The 25,260-nt window shown below is 33.9% G+C and overlaps 2 protein-coding genes across 15 annotated transcripts in view; both read left to right on the top strand.

Annotated features, from left to right (window-relative positions):
- The window catches only part of NAV3 (neuron navigator 3), a 1,064,916-nt gene that overhangs the window by 609,096 nt on the left and 430,560 nt on the right, over positions 1 to 25,260 (top strand). The window lies entirely within an intron of this gene.
- LOC100913803 (ret finger protein-like 3) lies at positions 14,402 to 16,284 on the top strand. Its single transcript, XM_012551704.2, has one exon. It carries the CDS (start codon positions 14,571 to 14,573, stop codon positions 15,438 to 15,440), a length of 870 nt encoding a protein of 289 aa, XP_012407158.1. The 5' UTR covers positions 14,402 to 14,570; the 3' UTR covers positions 15,441 to 16,284.

Genomic DNA, 25,260 nt, shown 5'->3' with positions numbered 1-25,260 from the left:
TTTCTAACTCTATTCCACCAGAAAAGAGCTACTATAAATATGTCTGCATCTATAGGTCCTTTATCTTTTTTAAAATTTATCTTTTGATACAATAGTGACACTGAAAGGTCAAAAATTATGTACTGTATTACACTCCTTAGACCAGAGTTCCAAATTATTGCAAACAATGTTTGAATGACTTCACAACTCTACCAACAGTTCAACATTTGTCTTTTTATTCTTTTTTGTCCCATTAGCCAATCTTATAGGTATTACTTCAGAATTATTTCAATATAAACTCTTTCTAACTGCTCTAATAATGCAAAACATGTAGGAATGTAAATGGTTCAATCTTATAAAGATCTTCATTATTTCCCTTTTCTATTTACCACTTTATGCTTATTTTGAGTCTTGTATTTTAAAAGTCAAATTTTCTCTTCAACTCTGGTCTTTTCATGAAGAATTCTTGCAAGATCTCTGTTTTGTTGGATGAATATTTTTTTCCACTGAAGCATTATGCTCAGTTTTGCTGGTAGTTGAATCTTGGTTGTAATTCTAACTCCTTTGCCCTCCAGAATATCATATTCCAAGCCTTCCAATCCTTTAATGTGGGGAGCCATTAAATTTTGTATTATCCTAACCATGCCTTCCTAATACTTAATTAAAATATTTTAATTAAAGAATGATTGAGTCATTTCAGTTTTCCAAACCTGTCCTGAAGCAAATAGTTTTTTATTGGCTGCCTACAATATTTTTTTCCTTGACTTGGGAGCTCTGGAATTGTCTGTAATATTTCTGAAATTTTCATTTTGGGATCTCTTTCAGGAGATGATTGGTGGATTTTTTCCATTTCTGTTTTATCCCCTGGTTCTAGAGCATCAGGGAGGTTTTTTTTTTTTTTTTTTTGATAATTTTTTGAAAGATAATGTCTAGGATCCCTTTTTATTCATGGCTTTCAGGTAGTCTAGTAATTTCTAAATTATATCTCTTGTATCTCTTGTTCAATTCAGTTGTTTTTACAATGAGGTATTTCACCTTGTCTTCTATTTTTTAATTCTTTTGGTTTTCTTTTGCTTTGTGATTTCTCATAAATCATTACCTTCTATTTACTCGATTCTAATTATTAAGGAATTATTTTCTTCAGTGAGATTTTATGCCCCTTTTCCATTTGGCCAGTTCTACTTTTTAAGGAGTTTTTTCTTGATTTTTAAAATATCTTTTTTTTCCATTTTGTAAGTTCTACTTTTGAAGATATTTTCTTTCATTGACTTTTTAAAAATCTTTTTTTGCTGCTTCTCCTATTCTGTGTTTTTTTTAAGTTATTATTTTCTTCAGTATTTTTGTGTCTCCTTTACCAAGCTGTTGACTCCCTTTTTTGCAATTTCCTTAAATCACTCTCATTTTGCTTCCCATTTTTTCTTATAACCCCCTTATTTGATTTTGAAAATCCTTTTTGAACACTTGAATGGCCTGAAAAAAAAAAATATATATATATATATATATATATATATATATATATATATATAGGAGGCCACTTTGATTTTATTATCTTCTGAGTGTGTTTGATCTTCCATAGTAACTTTCTATAATCAGAATATTTTTCTCTTGTTTTTTCACTTTTATTCTATTTCTTGACTTTTAAGTCTTTGTTAAAATAGCACCGAGCTTGCAAGGTGGAGAAGCTACTGTCCTATGCTTCAGAGGTTTTGACCAACTGTTTTCAGGGATATTTTTAGGGAATTGTAAGTTGTCAGTTCTTCCAATATGGTATAAATTAAGGAGATTTGTGTTTACTACTCTCCTGGCTTGTGCTCTGATCTGTAAGTGATGACAAGCACTTTGGAATTGTGATAAGAATCCCTGCTCTACTGTGGCTGCAAGTTTTGGTGTGGTAATATTCTTCTTTACCCTGGAACTGCCTGTGATCTGGATCTGAGTATGGACAAAGTTGTTCAATTGTCTGTCAACTGAGAGATCCAGAAGAAGACATTGACATTACCACTCCAGTAGCTCCGGAGGCTTTATACTGGTTTTCTGTGATCCCCACATGCAGTAGTGCAGCCTGGGACAAACTGTGCTCCACTCTGTGGATGTGAAAGATCTTTCTAGCTGCCCTTCTAAGTTGTCTTTGGTTCGAAAATTAATTTACCCCAGCTGTTGTGTTCTGTTTTGTGGCTTTATTTAAAGTTGTTCAGAGTAGTCTGGGGAGAGCTCCGGTGAATTGCTATCTTTTCTTCATTATCTTTGCACCACCTTTGTTGTTATATTTTTAAGAGTTAATGAAATGGAATATCAAACAACTTAATGGTGCCATCTTTGCTTCTATTTTAATTAAAGAATGATTGTGTGATTTCAGTTTTTCAAACCTGCCCTGAATTTTTTTTTTTATTTAATAGCCTTTTATTTACAGGTTATATGTATGGGTAACTTTATAGCATTTGACAATTGCCAAACCTCTTGTTCCAATTTTTCCCCTCCTACCCCCCACCCTCTTCCCCAGATGGCAGGATGACCAGTAGATGTTAAATATATTAAAATATAAATTAGATTCACAATAAGTATACATGACCAAACCATTATTTTGCTGTACAAAAAGAATTGGACTCTGAAATATTGTACAATTAGCCTGTGAAGGAAATCAAAAATGGAGGTGGGCAAAAATATAGGGCTTGGGAATTCAATGTAATGGTTTTTAGTCATCTCCCAGAATTCTTTCACTGGGCGTAGCTGGTTCAGTTCATTACTGCTCCATTGGAACTGATTTGGTTGATCTCATTGCTGAGGATGGCCAGGTCCATCAGAATTGGTCATCATACAGTATTGTTGCTGAAGTATATAATGATCTCTTGGCCCTGCTCGTTTCACTCAGCATCAGTTCATGTAAGTCTCTCCAGGCCTTTCTGAAATCATCCTGTTGGTCATTTCTTACAGAACAATAATATTCCATAATATTCATATACCACAATTTATTCAGCCATTCTCCAATTGATGGGCATCTACTCAGTTTCCAGATTCTGGCCACTACAAAGAGCCTGCCCTGAATTTAAAAAGTTCTACTCCCATGTCTTTAAGCAATGCCTGGTACATGATTTGTTTCCTTTTTTATTGGCATCATTTTTACCATCCCTCAAAATGATGACTATCTTGAAAATATCTAGGTAGTACATTGTATTAATCTGAAACAGAAGCTTTAGTGAGACCTAGTGTATGCTTCCTCCCTCCCTTCTTCCTTTTTTTCCTTCCTTCTTTACTTCCTTTTTCTTCCTTCCTTCCTTCCTTAGTTATTTCCTTCATCCCTTCCTTCCTACTTTCCTTTACTCCTTTCTTCCCACCTTCTTTCCTTCCTTCCCTCCTCCTTTCCTTCCTTCCCTCTTTCCCTCCACCCTTCCTTCCCTCTTTTCTTTCATCCTTCCTTCCCTTTCCCTCCATCCTTTCTTCCTTCCTTCTCTTCTTTTCTTCCTCTTTCTTTCCCTCTTTTTCTCTTTCACTCTTTTATTTTCTCTTCTTCCCTTCCTCCATCTTTACTCCCTCCTTCTTTATCTTATTTTCTCTGTATTTCTCCCTTTCTCTATCTCTATCAGTTTATCTCTCTCTGAAAAAAAATTCACTTCTGATAATGTTATGCACAATTCCAGCTTCAGTTTTTCCCACCTGGCCCCTTGTGCTGATATCCAAACTGTGCTCCAGAGGACTTGGCAGTATGTCCTTCCTGTTGTACATCACGCTTTCATTTCCAGGCCATCTGTAAAATCACAACACAGGGAGGGAGAATGACAAACAAGAGGGAGGGCCTCCTGGTTAAAGGCAGGAAGCTGCTATGTGCCAGAGGAAAAGGGCTGACCAGGTCAGATATGATTTAGGGTGAGTAAGGCAGAAGTCAAGGGACAAGGCCTTGAATCTTCACCCCCTCCAAAAATGAGGAATTCCTGGCAACACATTTTATGCAACGGCTGTGGTTTTTTATGTGTGTGTGAATTGTGTTTCAGAGAGGAAGAGGAAAACAACAATGAATTGTAAAACTTAAGAAATGGCTATATTAAAAACAATAAGCAAGCTCCAGATTAAGCTGTTGTCTTTTTTGAGGACCTCAGAGGTCATCCATCTAATGGAGCCTCCTGCAAACCCACTGAGCTGCATCTGGGGGATTTTAAGGGAGTCCTCAAGGGAAAGCCTGTGGGAAGCTTCTCTACCCTTCCCCCCTTTCCATTTTATTCTGCCTGTCTACCTCAGCATAAATCACAACCCTTTTTCACTGATGGACATGTGCCAAGCTTATAGCACTGCTTTTTCCTCATTGGCTACTGAACAAGGAGCCTATATTTTTTGTAATATGATTCAGGGGCTTGTACTTGGCACATTTTCTATATCTATATATATATATATATATATATATATATATATATATATATATATATATAGAGAGAGAGAGAGAGAGAGAGAGAGAGAGAGAGAGAGAGAGGGAGGATATATATATCTATATATATATATATCATTAATCATTAATGAAGAAGTATAAATGTTTTATATGTGACCTGGTATCCCAAAACAGTTAGGTGACATGGTGGATAATGTGTCAGACCTGGAGTCAGGAATTCCTTTTCCTGAGTTCATCTCTAGCCTTAAACCCTTCTTGGCTGTGTGACCCTGCATAAGTCAATTAACCATGTTTGCTTTAGTTTCTCATCTGTAAAATGAACTGGAGAAGCAAATGGAAACAGAAACTTTGCCAAGAAGAACCTCCAGTGAGGTCACAAAGAGTTGAACATGACTGAAGCAACTGAATAACATTTCAGAATGTTTATATTTCAGCAGGGCAAAGTATTTCTATTTCCCGAATATAGATAGAATCAGGATACACTGGGGTTTTTATTCCAGTTCTTTTATACTGGATGAAATCACTTAATATTATTTGGTTACAGGAAGAATGGCATATTGGAAAGGATTAAATTTAAATACAGAGGACCTTGGTTTATGTACACAACCTATGATTTGCTAACCTTTGGTTTTGGGAAACTCTCCCATGTTCTCTGCACTTCAATTTACCCAATTATAAAATGACTTGTTAATTTGGATGACTTAAATTTGATCCTTCAAACTCTTAATCTGTGAACTTTTTCTTTTCAAAATATATGCAAAGTTTTCAACATTCACTCTTGCAAAAATTTGCGTTCCAAATTATTTTCATTCCCTTCCTCTCCTACCCCTCCCTTAGACAGCAAATAATTCAATATATGTTAAACATGTGCAATTCATATTACACATATGCATATATGCAAAACTTATTTCCACATTAATCATGCTGCCCCCCCCCCAAAAAAATCAGATGAAAAAGGAAAAACAAATAAGAAAGAAAACAAAAGCAAGTGAACAACAACAAAAAAATGAAAATACAATGTTGTGATCCGCATTCAGTCCCTCTAGACCTCTTTCTGGATGCAAGTGGCTCTCTCCATTGCAAAGTCCATTGGAATTGACCTGAATCACCTCATTGTTGAAAAGAGCCAATTCCATCAGAATTGATCATCTTATACTCTTCTTGTTGCTATGTACAATGATCTCCTGGTTCTGCTCACTTCACTTGACATCAGTTCATATAAGTCTCTTCAGGCTTGTCTGAAATCATCCTGCTGATCATTTCTTATAGAACAATAATATTCCATAACATTCATATACCAGCTTATTCAGTCATTCTCCAACTGATGGGCTCCACTCAGTTTCCACCTCCTTGCCACTACAAAAAGGGCTGCCACAAATATTGTTTTGCACATTTGGGTCCTCTCCCCTTTTTTATGATCTCTTTGGGATACAAATCCTGTAGTAGAGATATTGCTGGATCAAAGGGTATGCACAGTTTGACAGCCCTTTGGGCATAGTTCCATATTGTTGAGCAACATTTTAAGGATAACACTGCTCAACTCAAGTATGAGGAAGGGGCTAGAAAAGGTGCCCTAAAAATTGTCTACTTCGCCAACTCTGGCCTGATTGCCAACCTGCAGTCAAGACACTAAAAAAATATACAAAATCTTTTGAAAAGTTTATTGCTGTTGCTGTTTCCAACTCCATTTTCCCCAAATGCTCCATGCCATGTCTGCTAATCCTACTTTAGCATTAAAGTTGTCCAGAACTATAATCTTGTTCTCTTTGATGATAAGATCTTCATAAAATTTTTCTTTGAGCTCCTCAGAGTTCATTATGGTGGAGGCATAAGCGCTGATGATGGTGGCATGGTGTTTTCCTTCAAGTGGCAATTGCATTGTTGTGATCCTGTAAATTCCTACTTTTGGAAAGCACATGAGCTTGTTTTTTGAGGGCCTCAGAGCCCAATCTCTGAATGGAGCCTTTTACCAGTCTCACTGAACTGCATCTGGGAGGTATCTGAAAGCCTCAAGGGGAAGCTCATGGGAAGCTTCCCATTGGTACATGGAATGTGCATATATTTATAGATAACATAAAATCTATTAGACCTGAAAGAAGAACGGCTCTTGTTGCAAGAGAACTCAACAGGTATCCCTGAATGAAACAAGGCTGGCAAATGAAGGCTAAGTTACTGAAGTAGCAGCTGGATACACGTTATTCTGGTATGACGTCAATGAAAGGGAGTGCCACAAAGCTGGTGTAAGTTTGATCAATGCCAAAATCCTATAGATGTCTCATCAGACTATCCTTCTTGCTGACATATGTAATGAATCCAATAAAATACTCCATAAGCAATGGAGCTCTCTCAAGAAGCTCCCCCACAAAAAAATCTCTAGTAGAATGTTGTTATGGGCCAGAACTCTACTTGAAACAAGGATTCTTACAAGGTGCTAAGTGGAATTGATAAGACAATGATTATCTAGTTTAGCATGGTGATTAATAGTTCTCTAGTTCAGTATGACTGATTTAATCTTAAAATAAATAATAGTTCCCTAGTGATATAATGATTGGCTTATACTAAGTATGATGAATAGATTTAACTATAATAGAGCATATAAACTGGGATAAACTCAGCCAGACAGATTCACTCCATCTCACACCACCTTGGTGGCAGGCCTCTTCTCCTTCACTTCTCCACTGAAACCAAGACTCGGAAGGCCTCCAAGCAAGCTAGCAGAAGCCCCAGGCAAGGAGACAAGATTTTGAAGGAGATAATAAAGGATTTGGACTTTAACAAAGAATTTTACACGTCATTTTTTTGTGTATCTGTGAACCTCAGCAACAATAGTAGTTGCAATGGTAATAATAGCTCAAATGTTTATAGTGTTTTTCACTTTTTTATATTATTTTTCATCCTTACAACAATCCTGTCATCCTGATAGTATAATGATCAGTAACTCCATTTTACAGATGAGAAAACTGAGCTTTGGAGAAAACTACTTGTCTTGATCATAAACTACATGGTTTGCAAGTGGTATTGTGCAGGGTCTAAATTAATCTTTTCTGGCTTATTCCATTAGAAAGTATCTTAAGTAAAAATTATTATTTTTATTCTTATTGACTTTCCTAATTTATTTACAACTTTATGGTGGGTCATTTTGTGTTATTTTTATACCCTTCCAAGAAAAAAACAAGAGTAATAGAATAACATCTTCCTTAGTTTTCTAAGGAAATTACCATCTGGTTTTCTTTTTTGTACTTCAAAGTGCAATTGAATGAGTTTTTGCATAAATAATCTTTTAGGAAAGTGGAGTAGCTGTGTGAAAATGGAGAGGAAATCCTTATGAATTAAGCCACTCATAAATTCCCTTTGCAAGGTCTTGGATTGTTCTACTCTTCAACATTTGTTTATGTGCTCATTAGCTGTTTGAATTATTCTGTCTTGATATGGATCAGCATAGATATGCTGAATCTATTAGAAGGATATAGATAATTTTTAATAATCACAATGGAGAAGTTATCTTCATTGAGGAGACATTTCACCAAGTCAAGACTCTAATAGTAATATCTATCTGTCCTTATCAATAGAACGGGAGGTAGCATAGGATCATAGTTAGACTGCTAGACTTGGAGTCAAGAAACACCTAAGTTCAAATACTGTCCCAGAAACTTAATAGCTATGTGAAGTAATATACCCTTTCTGAGATGAAGATGCTAAGGAAAGAGAATAATAAGCATTTCTATAATACCTACTTTTTACCAGGCAACATATGAAATGCTTCATAAATATTGTCATTTGGCCATCAGCACAATTCTTGAAGGTAGATGGTGCTATCACCCCCATAACTGAGCTTCATATATACAGCTAATATCTAAAGAAAAATTTGAATTTAGATCTTAATATTATACCACCTAACTGCCTAGATGAGCTTCAGTTTCATCATCTTTCAAATAGAAATTATGATATCACCTTTATAAGACTTTATAAGGAACATATTAGATAAAGTGTGTCTAGCACTTTTTAAACTTTAAAGTGTTATATAGATGTTAGTTATTATTATTCCTCATGATTGGAATACATTATTGAATATGAGCCTAATTTAATTAAAACATATTTCAAGGATGAGTCTGAATAAGTGTTTCCCTGATGTACATCTTACTGATGAATAGAAAATACAGCATTTTATGGATGTTAGGAAAAAAAGAATATGCATTTCATGAAATCTTAAGAGAAGCATTAGGTTCTTCACCTGTAAAATAATATAGCCTGAAAATGTATCCTCCAAGGGCCCTTCTACATTTAATGTGGAACCTCTATCTATCTATTTATCTATCTATCTTTATTGTAATTACATCATTACAGCATACTGATTACGTGTGAACTTAGAGAACCATTACATCACCATGCTAAGTACTAAGTATATATATAGAGAACCATTGTCTTATCAATTCCTCTGAGTTAACACCTTGTTTCACGTATACTTCTCCAGAGTTCCAGCTCTCTACAGAAAAAAGAACATTAGATTGGCTGAAGCAGTTGAAGAAGCCATAGCTTAGGCGGGTATCAAAGAAGCCAAGATCATGCACTGCCTCCTGGACCATCATCAGCCATCTTGATTTTTGCTATGTTATTTGACTTTGATTATTCTGGAAGATAGAACACTGCCTATTTTGTGCAACCCTGTGTCACTTAAATCTAATTCACATACAAGTCAAGACATCAGTCATGCTGTCCTTGGTATTCTTTCAGAATGAAAAATGAAAAATGAAAAACAAGATCTGATGTTAGAGGACTTCATTTTCAAACTTGGGATAGAAAATGCCAATCACATCCAGAGAGAGAACTATGGAGACTGAATGTGGATCAGGTCATAGTATTTTCACCTTTTTGTTTATTTGTTTTTATCTCTCACAGATTTTTTTTTCTTTTTGATGTGTTTTTTCTTGTACAGCTTGACAAATATAAAATATATTTAAAAGATTGCACAAATTTAACACATATCAGATTTCTTGCTCCTATGGAGAGAGAGATGGTAAGAGACTGAGGAAGAAAAATTTAGAACACAAAGTTTTACAAAAATCTTTATATCTTTACATATATTTGGAAAAAATAAAATACTATTTTGAAAAAGATTTGATTTTCAATCCCAACTTTGCTCAGTGCCATCAATGTAATATCTTTAGACCTTTATTTTCCTCATTCATACAGGTAGTAGATTAGATTAATCAGATAAACTTACTGATGCCTAATTATATTTTAGTATTATTAGCCCTTTAATAATTCTCTGTATTATATTTTATGCATTTAAAAACATTATTCTGAGAAGCATCTCATAGCCACATCTAGACTGATGGACTAAGCCATGTGGGACTTTGATATGAAAAAAAGTTAGGGACTGCTACAATAGTGTATCTATATGTTCCTTTTCAATTCTCATTTTCAAAGGATAAAATTCCCTTTTTATTTATTTACTAGCTAACTTATTAATTCACTACCTAATTCACTACTGATGCTAACTTGCTGCTAATAATAATTTTATAAATATGATTGACTTTTTATGGAGGTAGTTTCATATTTTGTAGGTACAACCTGTAAAAATTTAATAATTTAACTTGAAAATATATGTATCAACAGCCTGAGATTTTTCAGAATTTGAAGAAGACTACATTGTAAGTTATTTTTAGAATAATAAAAGAATGAAAGATCCCTTAATTCCTCTGGCTTCATTTAGTTTTAATATACTGCTTTCCAAGAGCTTTATCTATCATAATATTCTCGACATCTTGGGGATAACTACATTCCATTTGTGATTTTTTTAAAATGAGGGTCCATTATTTAAGGAAAATTTAATACAGGTTCAAAGATTTCATGACTTGAGAGCTCAAAAGGCATCCATCCCAATACTTAGCTGAACCAAAATTCCTTCTATAATTTCCATGACAAATGATTCATCTTAAGAATTGCAGGTTAGTAAACTTGTGATTCCCTGCAACTTCTTTACATTCTACTTTTTAACAGTTAATTATTAGGATGTTTTTCCATTTATTGCATTGAATTCTATCTTTCTTTACCATAGTGGTCTTAATCCTGTTGTCCGGCTTTATATAATGCAATGTAATGTCTTTTCCACCTGACATCCCTTCAACTATTTAGGCATTTAACATTCTTCCCACTGTCAGTCTTCTCTTGTGCAGGATAAACATACCCAGTTCTTTCAGGGAAATATATGATGTGGTTTCAAGTCTCCTCATCCTTCTGGTTATTACCCTCTATATGTAATTCATATAATCAATAACAGAACCCTAATTAAACATAAACTAATTAATTTTATTAAGAATAATCACCATACCTTCTGATGGCATACTGCAGGACATCTCTAAAGCAGTGGGTCAAGATAATGCAATGGCACCTTTAGTGCTTCATACAACCAGAAAGATTTTTCTATTATTATCTCTCAGCAATCTATTATTCTTTGAGATTCACTACATATATTTTAATTACCTGGTCCAAATCCTTCCTTTTTTCATCTACAAAGAGGTTAAGGAAATCATTTCTTAGAGAATTATACCTTCTCCATTCTATTAATCAGTTACATATTTGGTGAGAGACGGGAAACCTTAGGTTTTGCATCCATGTTATAACCTGCTTGGGTTTTTGTTGTTGCTGTTGTTGTTGTTGATCTTAACACTGGTCCATTTTACTAAGCCAAAGGTTAAAGAGAAAAATGTAATATCACCTAAATCTATCAGCATGCAGTTGCCCCACAAGCACTGCCAAAAAAAATGTGCCAAAAAAAAATCTATTATCTATCTTTATATCTCCCTCTCTGAATTTATGTATATACACATTAAGTATACATACAAATGTATTTTTGGATACACAGATATCTCTCTGTGTGTGTGTGTGTGTGTGTGTGTATAAAGAGAGAGAGATGTATAGGCATATATTTTTCCCATGAATTATAAACATATTAGAGGTAATTACTTCAGTTACTTCTGAAAGAATTGAGATTCTGGCCTTTGATTTCAAGTTCTGGTAATGAGTTAAAAAAATAGTATTTCATAATATTTCTAAAAATATATTTATCATCTGAATCACAAAGTTCATTACTGTATTTTAAGTTCTATATGACAAGTAATATTGACTACAAGAAATTGATTATTTGGAAGACATTATAAATTTATCTCCCAAAAAATGAAAATGAGGAAGGGACTCAAGAAATTAACTGAAACAACATTTCTTCCAGAAACTATCTTCTAGAAGACTATAAATGTTGCTTTAAGTTTTCCAAATGGGATGAAAGGTCCCGAAGATTTTGGGAAATACCCTGTAGAACTAAGTTCCAGTTCATATCCAAAAAAGCTCACTGTTTACACAGACAATCTTTGAAAGAGATTTTCCAGAAAAAATTGGTTTAGAACACAACTCTGAAGAAGACAGATTGAGAACTCACAGCCACACTTTATTACCATTATCTTATTGTGGTTTTTCATATTGTGGGAATGTAAACTGCCCAATGTAACTCTACTTCCATTTCTCTTACCACTTTTCTTCAGGGAAAGAAAAGGATCACAAATCAAAAATGTGCTTAAGTTTAAACACTAGAAAGAGCTTTCAAGGAGGAAAAATTCTGCTACATGGAATCTTTAAAATATGTCACAAAAATTCTTGACATATTGAATTTGACTATAGGAACCTAACCTATTCAGAGATGAAAGGATACTATTGAATCCTTCTTGGATGTACCAGCATTCTGTCCTCCTTCAAAGAAATATTTCTGTTTCCTGCTGCAGGTAGGTGTAATGTTCTTAGTTCTTTTGAAAGGACTTATTCAAAACTTCATAAAGCCCTTATATTGATTCCCCAGCATTAGGAGTTGGTCCTAATTTCTTCATTTTTAGTTTGACTCAAGAGCTGAAAGAACAAATCACTTATAAAGGGGTCATGCAAATGAATAATAATGTCATGTCTTTTTATGGCCCCTCAGTAAAAAAAAAAAAAAAAAAATCCAGTCTCTGCCTCCCTTCCACCCCTATTCATTCCAGTACAGTCTAGAGTGAAAAAGGAAAACTCTTTTCAAAGTTTTGGCATGAGGTAAAAAATGGTAAGTGCCTAGTTCAAGTGACATATTTGGTTTATAAGTCATTTTCTTGATTCTGTATAATTCTCAGCAAGTTCCTTTTATAACACTCAAAAACTTTCTGTAGTATTCAGTAATGATCACAATTGATGTCTCAAAATTTGAATTGAGAAACCATGCATATTTCTCTATAAATATACATCAATAACATGTCAATGTAGAATACCCTTAAGTAGAGTCCTTTGGGTCTGGCTTATTTCCCTTAGTTGAAGGGTCTATGTCAGAACTCATAAATATTTCAGTTATGCAAAATGTAGCTTATCTACCACCAGATACCATCTATCTTCACATATAGCCAGAGAATTTCAGATTTGGGAAGTATCTTAAGAAGAAAGTCACCTGGTTCAATACCTCTTTGAAGCACAAATCTTCACATGGCAGTTGAAGTTTATGAGTGAGAAAGAGAATTAATAATCTCCATGTCATTTAATTCTCACTTTTTTCTTCAAGAAAATAATTAAATTATGTTCATGCAACTAGAAATTTTTATTCACATCCACCACCATGGAACATTATTCCTTATCTCTAAGAATCTTGTGCCCTTATTATTTTTTCGCAATCAGTATGGAATTATTCTATGTGGCAAAGGTACAGAGTATGGAGGAGCTACTTCCTTTTTTTTTTGCTTTTTTTATTAGACAATTGGGGTTAAGTGACTTGCAGAGGGTCACAAGCTAGGCAGTGTTAAGATCAGATTTGAACTCAGGTCCTCCTGAATTCAGGGCTGGTACTCTATCTACTACTTACTTTCTAAGTAGCTCTTTCTCTTAGAAGTACCATATTTAAGGAGATAAGCATGGGACAATGAATGGATCAGAGTTAGAGTACCTCTGTACAGATTCTGTTCTAAGTGAACATAGGGAAATCAATTAATATATCTCTAGACAATGGTTTCTTCATCTATATAACAAAGGAATTGAAAAAAAATATTTCCCCACATCTAGATTCATTATTTCTATTCCTGTTTAGGATTTGGATCATCTTCTCTTTCAAAGGATGATTGATGTCCACTGGCAATAGCATTCACAATCTAAATGTCACTTTTGTATTTCTAGCTGTAGATTTAAACTTGATAATATTAAAATAATTTCCCTAACACATATTAATCATTAATATAAAACAAATGAAATTATATTTTAATTATTAAAAAAATAATCTATTTTCAAATTTGTGTTTTAATTACTATTTTGTAGTATTGTTTTCATCATTTTTTTGATTTAGAAATCCATGTGATATCAAAAATAAAATATTCTTTTAGAAAGTAAGTTTATTTATCTTTCCATTTGAATATAATTCATTCACTGTTGTGACAATTATATTTCTAGGTTATAGATGCCTGTTATCTACTTAAGTATTATTGTTTCTAGATTTAAATATTAAATTATTAATATTAAAATTGTTTTATTGAATTTTTTAAACTACTGTCATTGACAAAAATAAGCAGTAGAATTTAAATATTTAAAGTATCAAAAGCAGCTGTGGATACCTAAAGTCAGGTTTAAACTTTTACCAGAGGTGCATATGACTTTAAACCAAAAGGAAATGAGCTGCTACTCTGTTGGAATCCTAGTGTTAACTCAACTTGAAACAAGGTGAAAACTCAAGGGTGATGTCAGAATCCTGGTGTTAACTCAATACAATTGATACAGTGCTTATTGGTTCACACCTTAGAGGGAATCCTTCCAAGGTGATAAGTTGCTAATACTGATAGACAATAATGCTTGTGTTCACACCTTTAGAGAGCTCATAAGTATTTAAGTACTCAATGGAGTTCACACCTCCCTTAAGCCCTGCCTCCAGAAGGAGGAGTTAACCTTTGGGAGATCATATATATACAGGAAGCTCTTAGAGCTTGAAAGAATTTCTCCAGAACATTGACTGGGGTCGGAGAGGAGCACTGGAAGGAATTTCTCCGGAACATTGACTGGGGTTGGAGAGGAGCACTCTGGGAGGAAGCCCACAAGCCCTCTCTTCGAGGCAAGAGAGATTCATTGCATCTTCCAATGTGGTGCTGGCTGACCTTGGAAATTGGGAAACTGAGGAGGAGCTCCAAACAGAAAGAAAAGGCTCAAATCAGAGACATCAGAAAGAATCATGGCTGCAGGTCTTATTTCAAGTATTTCAGAAGAGCTCAAATGCTCTATCTGCCTAGATTTGCTCACAAATTCCATGTCAATAGCCTGTGGTCACAATTTCTGCGAAGACTGTATCCTCAAGCACATTCAATTGTCTGGTAGCTATAGCTTTCCATGTCCTGAGTGTCGGAGAGTTTCTGAGTTGAAGAATCTCTGGCCTAATCAACAACTGTGCAAAGTAGTACAATCCTTCAAATTGGTCCATCCCCCTTTGAGAAGAAGCCTGAATCAGAGAAAAGTGATGAAGACAAAATTCTATGAGGAAATCACTCTGGATCCTAAAACTGCCCATCCTGGAATCATCTTATCCACAGATAGGAAAACAATGAGAGGAAACGATGCATGGAAGAAGTTGTATTGTGATGTGGAACAATCTGATCAAAGTAGTCCTGTTCTAGCAACTCAGAGCTTCAAGTCTGGGAGACATTATTGGGAAGTGACAGTGGGAAACAGTTCTGCTTGGGATGTTGGTCTTTGTGAGAACTCTGTAAAAAGAAAGGGAATAGTTTCACCATGTTGTTCTACTGGATACTGGCTTTTGAGTCTGAGACAAAGTTATTATCTAATCTGTACCATACCTAGGACCAGAATTCCCTTAACAGGGAAACTCTACAAAGTGGGGATCTTTCTGGATTATGACATGGGAGATATAGTGTTTTATGATGTAGACAGGAGATGTCATATCTATACATTCACCAGCTCCTTTTTAGAGCCTCTCATCCCTATATTTTCTATCGGCCTCAACTCCAAGAATGAAAATATTTTGTTGATAGACCCAATATCAGATGAGGCTGAAGAAACTTCCTTCAGAGAGGAACCCAGCCTGTGACTACCATACTTCTATATTTTCCCCTTCTATATTGTGATGAACTTCATTTTGAGAGCAGGAAGTTTTGTTATTTTGTAATATTCATGCAAGGAACTGCATACAAGAGGGAGGTCAATATAAGATAGATTGAAAGTCAATACTTGAGAGACAGAATTTGCTCCATAAACTATGTGAGTTTAGAAAATTCAAGAATGAGGAAGTTTATTTCCAAAAGACAGATGGAAAGAACCCATCAAAGAATGAAAAATAAACATAACAAAATTATAAAGATCAAACAAGGCTCAAGTGAAGACATATGAGAAAACATTTCCAATGTACAACTTAATGGCAGTGGGAGATGCACAAATGTTTTATGCTGCAGTACTCTCTCATATGAATGGCAATGAGTATTTTTATTAATTCTTGGACAAGTTGTTTTAATTAGTTCAGAAAAGAAAAAGAAAAAAATTTGGAACCAAAACCATCTTGCACAGAGTGTGTAAACTTGAACATCTTAGTCTAATTATTTGGATTTACACTTCATATCTTATTTGATATTTCCTGACCTGTGTATAGATTCCAAAGAATTGTAGAGAAAAACTAGTAAAGGTGGAAATAATGTCAACTTCTTTCTTCCTAAAGATCACATTGTATACATGTGAACCACTGAATCGAGGATAAATCACCTTGAAGTATAGTAATAATTATGTGATGTGAATTTCTAAGTACTAGATGCAAGATTGAAATAGAGACAAAATACCAACTGATTACAAAAGTAGAATGGTTTTAATAGTGTTTAAACTGATTAAAAACATATCAAATAAAAAGGAAAAACACTTTTGAAATGATTTTTTAATCTCTTCATTTTTCTCTATTGCCAATTTTATTTTAAAGTAATTGTATAAAATTGATTTTTGTTATCATAATGTATCAATCCTGATTACACTATTTTGGGCCAAAAGGTCAGTGAAATGTTTCAGCATTCTAGTAATTAGCCATGTGGCACTACAGAAATGGTTCATGGAAAACTGAATCTAGAGTTTTAAAATTAATTGGCATTCTTCTTGAATATACCATGTGTCATTTGCCATGAAGTCTGGCTTGGCTGATTTAGTTGAAAGCAGATTAGATATCTTAAAAAAAAATAAAGAAGAAAAAAAAGGGTGATATGGCATCAAAAAGTTCAATGTGGTGTTACAGCTTGTGAAAAAAATTCAGTACAAATATTTTTATAACTTGGTGAGAAAATTGATGCTTTGGGGGGTCAAAGCACCTAAATTTTACCTCAGTTTTGGTCTTACTATGTTAGCATAAGATGTGCTATTTTTTTACCTTGGCCTTCAATTTGTTCATTATTACCTTAGTGTTGTAATAAACCAGTTGTTAGGAACCTCCCAACTCTAACTCTAATACTCAATATCCTGATGAAACTTTGAATTAACAAGTTAGTGCATGAGCAAAAAAGATTAAAGTTTAGTACCAGTTTACCTTCTTACATGATTATCAATTATATGTTGTTGTTGTTCAGTCATTGCACTCTATCTTACTCTTTGTGACCCTGTTTGGGTATTTTTTTGGCAATGATAAAGAAATGATTTACAATTTCCTTTTCTGGCTTGTTTTTGAAAAACTGATAGAGTTAAATGTCTTTCCCAAGATCACATAGTGAATGAGTTTCTCATTCTATATTTGAACTTGCTTCTTCCTGAGTCAGCCAGGCTCTCTTTTGTGTCACCTAGCTTTCCATAATCTATTATGTACCAAGTGACTGTTAGAATACTAAGGGATGAGGGAGAAGCAAGTATCTGAAATAAACAAACAAACAAAAAAATCTCCTGAGGCCCTAAGTGTTCTTTTTGTCACCCCCCCCCAACCCTGAAATTTAGGTACTTTCTGGTTATATCATGAATAAATTCTTTACTCTTTTGAGTTGCTAGAATGTCTTATTCAATAGTATGTTCAAAATGATTAAACATAAAGATTTCCACCAATTTTGTTATACAGTTCAACTTATTCTTAAAACTAAAATATTTTCAAATAAATCTGATTTGGGGGTACAAAGGAATCCCAGTATAAGACACTTCGTTCCTCTTGTCCTATTCCTATGATATTTTAACTTTTCCCAATAGATCTCTTTGAGATAACTGTAATTTTGTAAACAGGTAAATGGTATTTTTGATGGCTCTTTGGACATTTTTCCAGATGTGCCATAGCTATTAAAATGATTTGTGTTGCTATTCAATAATATTTAGAGGAGTCATTAGTGAGTTACCAATCAGTAAGCTTGCCCTCTTACTTCATTGGAGTAATGTTTACATATCTTCCCTTTAATGAGGTCAAAAGAAGATCATAATCAAGTAGTGACAATAAGTTAGAGAAGTACTGAAAGATGTCTTTCTTATTTATAGTAACTAGTAGAGTCTGTAGAAGATATTTTTCCTTCTTTGACCCAGTGATGCTTGTCAACAAGATAAATGAGGCATGAGACCTTTAATGACAAAGTACATTTTTGAAGTTGTTATTGTTCTGTCATTCATAAAGGACATAAAAACCAATGTGGGCAGACTCTATAGCGTCTACTGAATTATTTGGGAATGTTTAGTTTGGCCTTATTTTTCATTTGTTGCAAATGGAGAAAAAGAATAAAACATTAAATTCATAATGCAACTTAGAAAATTATTATGTGTGAGAAAATGTTTTCATATTTTGAGGGGGATTTTTATGAGAATATATAGCAATATTAAATGTTCATCAAAGGATAACACTCTCCTTCTATCCCCAGTCTTCTCTTGAGCTGTAGGCTATAAATATTTGATTTTTAGGTTTTTGTCAAATATTCTCTATTTGAAACAAACCCAGCCTAATGAATTCAAGGCTTGTATTGGGTCAGGATGAAGGAGGATTTCATTACTCTAGATTTTAAGCATTCATAGGACCATTGCCAAGTTTTGCCATTTTGAAAATCTTTGTTAAGCCATTGATAGCCATATTTAACTAAATATAATAAGATTATATCTAACTTGGAAGTTTCAAGAAACCTGACATTTAAGCATATTAATTGACCAAAAGAAGTAGTTATAAACATTTACTAGAAAAGTATTGTCAAAAGAAAAAGAAAGGAAAAAAAAAACATTCTTTCTTCAAGGAATTCATATTTTAATTCTGTCAACAAAATGAAAAAGCTAATATTTTAATTCATTGAATTATATATTTAAAGTGGTAAGGGGCCTTCCAAACCATCTCCCCTCAAATCCAACTGTACTTAATTCAATTAAACAAAGATATATTTGGATGTGTATACAACTTGCTTCATATATAATATATGCATGTATTTATATTTATATGGTCAGAGAGAAGATATGATTTTATGAATTCCACACAGATGACAAGGATAGGATTTGAAATCAGCTCCTCTGGTTCTCAGTTCAAAGCTTTGTTTCTTATAACTGAAAAACTGCAAATTCTGTCAAATATTCAAGATGAATATTTGTGAAATGTCTACTTTTACCTGCTTTTTGTGCACCTTCCAAATTGTTAGACTTGCTATCCTTTTTTAAGTCATATAAACAAAACCCCTGCAAGTTGGACTTTTCACCAGATGTCAGGGACATGGGGGGAAGACTTGCTTTTACTAACAGTTGAACTTTTAGGGGACCCCACAGATGTCTTTGATCATTTAATATTTTCTTCTTTATAAGCACTACACATGGGCTGTCTTAAAAAAAGACCCCCCCCCGAAACATAATGAAAAACTTCATATTTTCACAGAATATTTACCTAATAGCTTCATTCAGTACATTTTAGCCAGTCATACTTTGTCAACCAAAACTCTTTTGGTTGTCATGTTGACATTTTAAACAATTCAATATTGTTTTTTTTTTTTTAAACAAAAAACCTTGAACAGATGACATAAAAATATATGGTCTATTTCTGTTGGTCATGACCAGTATTCCTGTAGCCTTTTAAGACCCATTTGGGAAGAAAAAAAAAGATTGAATTGTCTACTGAAGGAAAATAAATCCACATAGACTGCAAGCAATATCTGAAGGCTACTCTGAGTATATGAGAAACCAATACAAGTGAAGGAATTCAGATTTGAGGTTAAGAAAGCCGCTTGATACAGTTTACTCATAACTCATCAAGTTTTTAATGATTCTATTAAAATGGAAGATGAGTAAGGGAAATACAAGTCATTAAAAAACCTATATAGGGTAACCAGGTTAATAGTGAATGATCCTCCAAGTTCTCAAGCTGAGACGTTTAAAATTCCTCTGCATCAATTGTCAATTGCTGGTCTTTAGGGATTGCCTCCAATAGTGCCAATAGGAATGTTACCAGACTGGCAACCTCAATTATACTTGGAAAAGAATATTTCCAAATCTTATGATGCATTCAGGTGTCAGGTATCAACCTCCTTGGGGTATCACAATATACTTTCTTTATTATGCATAAAGCCTTACATTATATAATGCTTGTTTTAGTTCTCTGCTAGTTTCCACACATGTCTTCCATTAGATTTTTGTTTCCTTTGAATTTTCCAGCAACTTGTGAATGAAAATTCTCATACTATAACTTATCCATGAACTCGTAGATTAGTGTTTGGAGCAAGATTTGAAAATCAGGTCATTCTAATTTCAAAAGTCTTACTACTGTGCTATTTATATGTCCACATTTTACTTTCATCTGAATATTTTTCCTTCTAACTATCTTAATTGCTTCCCTTGAGTTCGTATAGTTATGAATACCATGATGGCTACTCTTTTGGATCTATACTCCCAATTGACATTTTATTCTTTGTAACAGCAACAATTAAAATTCTGGGCAGAGGGCGAAATAACAAGTAAATTTTTGTTTTATTATATTTTTGTTACTACTACAAAGAAAATAAATTTTGGTCCCTGGTATTCCAAATACTTCCATTCTTTGTAATAACACAGATTTGTGAAACAAAAACTTTGAAAGTTGACCAAATGAACAAGATCTCTGATTGATAAAGAAGACAAGTTTCTGAACATTGGATAGAGTAAAGTGTTTCCATCCTTGGTATCTAAGTATTGTATTTGCATATTAGTTTCAGGTAAGATGCAGAATGCTAAATCAAGTATGAATGTGTGTTTTGCCTACTCATAAAGAGGTACTCTTTTACTCCACAAAGTTCAGTATTATTTACCCAGTCCTACAAAAGCCACTTCTCTCAAATCTGGGGTGATTATAATAAAGTGGCATAAAATCAGAGACTTTGCTCTTTGAAAGGAATAGATGAGAATGTCTACTTCAGCATTCTGTGGCTGATGGAATGAACATCTTTCCCTATTCAAATTTGAATTTGCTTCTGTGGCTGCATAGCCCAGAAGGTCTTTGGAGCGTGAATGTGCCAATAGCTAGTTAAACTAACTCTAGTTACCAATGTCTTTTAGGTTCAATCTTTTTAAACTTGTATATTATTCTAATATCATTTTCTAAATCCTGAAAGCCACTGTAATTAAAGATTAACCACTCTATATTTATTCTTAATACTTCGAAGAAATGTAGGGAATAATTACTATAGCATCTCAACGATTCCCTTAAAAACTGCCCACACTTCATCTAAGCTGACTAGGAGCAAAGTAATTTACACAAGCCTTATTTCTCCCTTATTGATCTTTCTTTTTTGCCTTATTTCTGACAAGTTCTATTCCTGGTACTCTACAGGTTTTTCATATATCACTGTCATTTTTTCACTTGTACTTGGGCATTACTGAGATGGAAAAGCCTTGGTCCATTACATTATAGACAGTTAAGATTAAAAGTTTGATTATAACCAGAATCAGAAGAAGCACACACTGAATAACTGGGAAATTTTCAATATTCAAGATCACCAGGTAGCTCCTTCTTGGGATGATGAATCATTCATCCATTCAACAAATATGTATTAAATGTATATTTAAGTGCTTGTGGAGTCTCATATCATAGAACAAGGGCAGGAAGGCACTTAATAGAGTGAGGAGGAAGAGAAAGTAATAGTTGATATATAGAATAAGTTATAGAAAAAGGGGAAAATAAAGAAAATGGTGAAAATATTTCACATTATTAAATATATTTTATATATATATATATATATGTATATATATATATTAATCTTAGAATTCATGCCCATTTTCAAATTTTGATCATAAGCATATTGGTCTAAGGACCTTAAAGCAAGCAAATTACTTTTGACAATTCAGGTAGCAAATTTTCTGCAACTTGAAGAATTGCTTGAGACATTAAGAAATAAGTTGACTTGCTCAATCAACACACATCATAGGAAGGATTTGACATAAGGTCTTTTTTGTTTGGAGGCCAGCTCTATTCATTATACTATGATACCTCTCATACTTCCATGAACATATTAAATCTTTTTCCTTTATATTGTAAGAACATCAGTTTCTTGCCTGGAAAATAAATCAATAACAAAATTTTACAAAATGGGATAATAAGGCCAAATTTTATATCTTTTATTCATAAAAGGTCCTCACATGATTCTATTCCCTTTTGATGAACATGGGAATAAACTATCCTATATCCCTAATTTCCTAATTGCAAAACTACCCAACAAATTTTCTTCCTCTTATTTCAAATACTGAAAAAATAAATGAAATATGATATGTCTCTCCATGGTTACCAATCATGCAATAGTTATATATCAAAAGATCAGTATTTTTATTTTTTTTATTTTTTTTTTAGATGATCAACTTAGAAGCTTTATTTTTTTTTCCTTTTTTTTTTTATTTAATAGCCTTTTATTTACAGGATATATACATGCGTAACTTTACAGCATTAACAATTGCCAAACCTCTTGTTCCAATTTTTCACCTCTTACCCCCCCCACCCCCTCCCCTAGATGGCAGGATGACTAGTAGATGTTAAATATATTAAAATATAAATTAGATACACAATAAGTATACATGACCAAAACGTTATTTTGCTGTAGAAAAAGAATCAGACTCTGAAATATTGTACAATTAGCTTGTGAAGGAAATCAAAAATGCAGGTGTGCATAAATATAGGGATTGGGAATTCAATGTAATGGTTTTTAGTCATCTCCCAGAGTTCTTTTTCTGGGCATAGCTAGTTCAGTTCATTACTGCTCCTTTACAAATGATTTGGTTGATCTCGGTGCTGAGGAGGGCCTGATCCATCAGAACTGGTCATCATATAGTATTGTTGTTGAAGTATATAATGATCTCCTGGTCATGCTCATTTCACTCAGCATCAGTTCATGTAAGTCTGTCCAGGCCTTTCTGAAATTATCCTGTTGGTCATTTCTTACAGAACAGTAATATTCCATAATTTTCATATACCACAATTTATTCAGCCATTCTCCAACTGATGGACATCCATTCAGTTTCCACTTTCTAGCCACTACAAAAAGGGCTGCCACAAACATTCGTGCACATACAGGTCCCTTTCCCTTCTTTATAATCTCTTTGGGATATAATCCCAGTAGTAACACTGCTGGATCAAAGGGTATGCACAGTTTGATAACTTTTTGAGCATAGTTCCAAACTACTCTCCAAAATGGTTGGATTCGTTCACAACTCCACCAACAATGCATCAATGTCCCAGTTTTCCTGCATCCCCTCCAACAATCATCATTATTTTTTCCTGTCATCTTAGCCAATCTGACAGGTGTGTAGTGGTATCTTAGAGTTGTACATATAATCCAACCTCTCATTTTGCCGCTGTCCACTTGATAGATATAAATCCACTTGCTGGGGCAGCTAGGTGGTGCAGTGGATAGAGCACCAGCCCTGAAGTCAGGAGGAGCTGAGTTCAAATTTGGTCTCAGACCCTTAACACTTTCTAGTTATGTGGCCATGGGCAAGTCACTTAACCCAACTCAGAAAAAAAAATCACTTGCACAAAGTTCATGGAGTCACATTGAGTCAGGTATGACTAAACAAATGAATAACAATGATATTTTATATCTAGTTCTAAATTTGAGAACTTATAATTAATTCTGAGTCAGTGTCCTTGTCCTCTGAGAGTGGGAAATTCATATGGGAAGTAAGGATTTACAGAAAGATAGCTCCCTTCTGTTGCTGATCCTATAGAGGACTTTTTTATTATTATGGCTTTTTATTACAGAACATATGCATGGATAATTTTTCAACATTGTTTAGACTCACTTCTGTTCCAACTTTTCCTTCCCTCCCTCCACCCCTTCCTCAGATGGAGGCAGTCTCATATATGTTAAACATGTTAAATTATACCTTAGATACAATACATGTGTGCAGATCTATACAGTTCTCTTGTTGCACAAAAACAATTAGATTCAAAAGGTAAAAATAACCTGGGGAAAAAAAATGCAAGTAGTCCATATTCATTTTCCAGTGCTCCTTTTCTGGGTGTAGTTGATTCTGTCCATCAGTGATCAATTGGAACTGAATTGGATCTTCTATTTGTCGAAGATATCCACTTCCATCAGAATACAACCTCATACAGAATTGTTGTTCAACTGTGTAATGATCTCCTGGTTCTGCTCATTTCACTTAGCATCAATTCATATAAATCTCTCCAAACCCCTCTGTATTCATCCTGCTGGTCATTTCTTACAGAACAATAATATCCCATAACATCCATATACCACAATTTACCCAACCATTCTCCAATTGATGGGCATCCATTCAATTTCCAGCTTCTAGTCACTACAAAAAGGGCTGCCACAAACATTTTTGCACATACAGTTCCCTTTCCCTTCCTTAACATCTCTTTGGGGTATAAGTCCAGTAGTAACACTGCTGGACCAAAGGGTATGCACAGTATGATAACTTTTTGAGCATAATTCCAAATTGCTCCCCAGATGGTTGGATCCATTCACAACTCCACCAACAATGCATCAGTGTCCCAGTTTTCCCACATCCTCTCCAAAATTCCTGATTACCTTTTCCTGTCATCTTAGCCAATCTGAGAAGTATGTAAGGGTATCTCAGAGTTGTCTTAATTTGCATTTCTCTGATCAATAGTGATTTGGACCACCCTTTCATATGAGTTGGAATAGTTTCAATTTCATCATCTGAAAATTGGCTGTTCATATCTTTTGACCATTTATCAATTGGAGAATTGCTTGATTTCTTATAAATTTGAGTCATTTCTTGATTTTTTTGAAATAAGGCCTTTATCAGAATCTTTAACTGTAAAAATATATTCCTAGTTTACTGCTTCCCTTCTAATCTTATTTCCATTAATTTTGTTTGTACAAAAGCTTTTTAAGTTGATATAATCAAAATTTTCTATTTTGTGATCAATAATGATCTCTAGTTCTTCTTTGGTCACAAATTCCTTCCTCCTCCACAAGTCCAAGAGGTAAACTATCCTATGCTCTTCTAATTTATTTATAATCTCACTCTTTATGCCTACATCCTGAACCCATTTTGATTTATCTTGGTGTATGGTGTTAAAGTGTGTGACCATACTTAGTTTCTGCCATACTAATTCCAAGTTTTCCCAGCAGTTTTTGTAAAATAGTGAATTTTTATCCCAAAAGTTAGGATCTTTGGGTTTGTCACACATTAGATTGCTACAGTTATTGACTATTTTATCCAGTGAATGTTACCTATTCCACTGATCAACTAGTCTATTTCTTAGCCAGTACCAAATGGTTTTGGTGACTGTTGCTTTATAATATAATTTTAGATCAGGTACAGCTAAGCCACTTTCATTTGATTTTTTTTTTTTCATTAGTTCTCTTGAAATTCTCAACATTTTGTTCTTCCATATAAATTTTGTTGTTCTTTTTCTAGGTCATTAAAATAGTTTCTTAGGAGTCTGATTGGTATAGCACTAAATAAATAGATTAGTTTAGGTAGTATTGTCATCT

This window comes from Sarcophilus harrisii, chromosome 5 (assembly GCF_902635505.1).
Source record: "Sarcophilus harrisii chromosome 5, mSarHar1.11, whole genome shotgun sequence".
Classification (NCBI taxonomy): Eukaryota; Metazoa; Chordata; class Mammalia; order Dasyuromorphia; family Dasyuridae; genus Sarcophilus; species Sarcophilus harrisii.
Note: the sequence above shows the minus strand (reverse complement) of the source record. Positions and strands in the feature narration are given on the sequence as shown.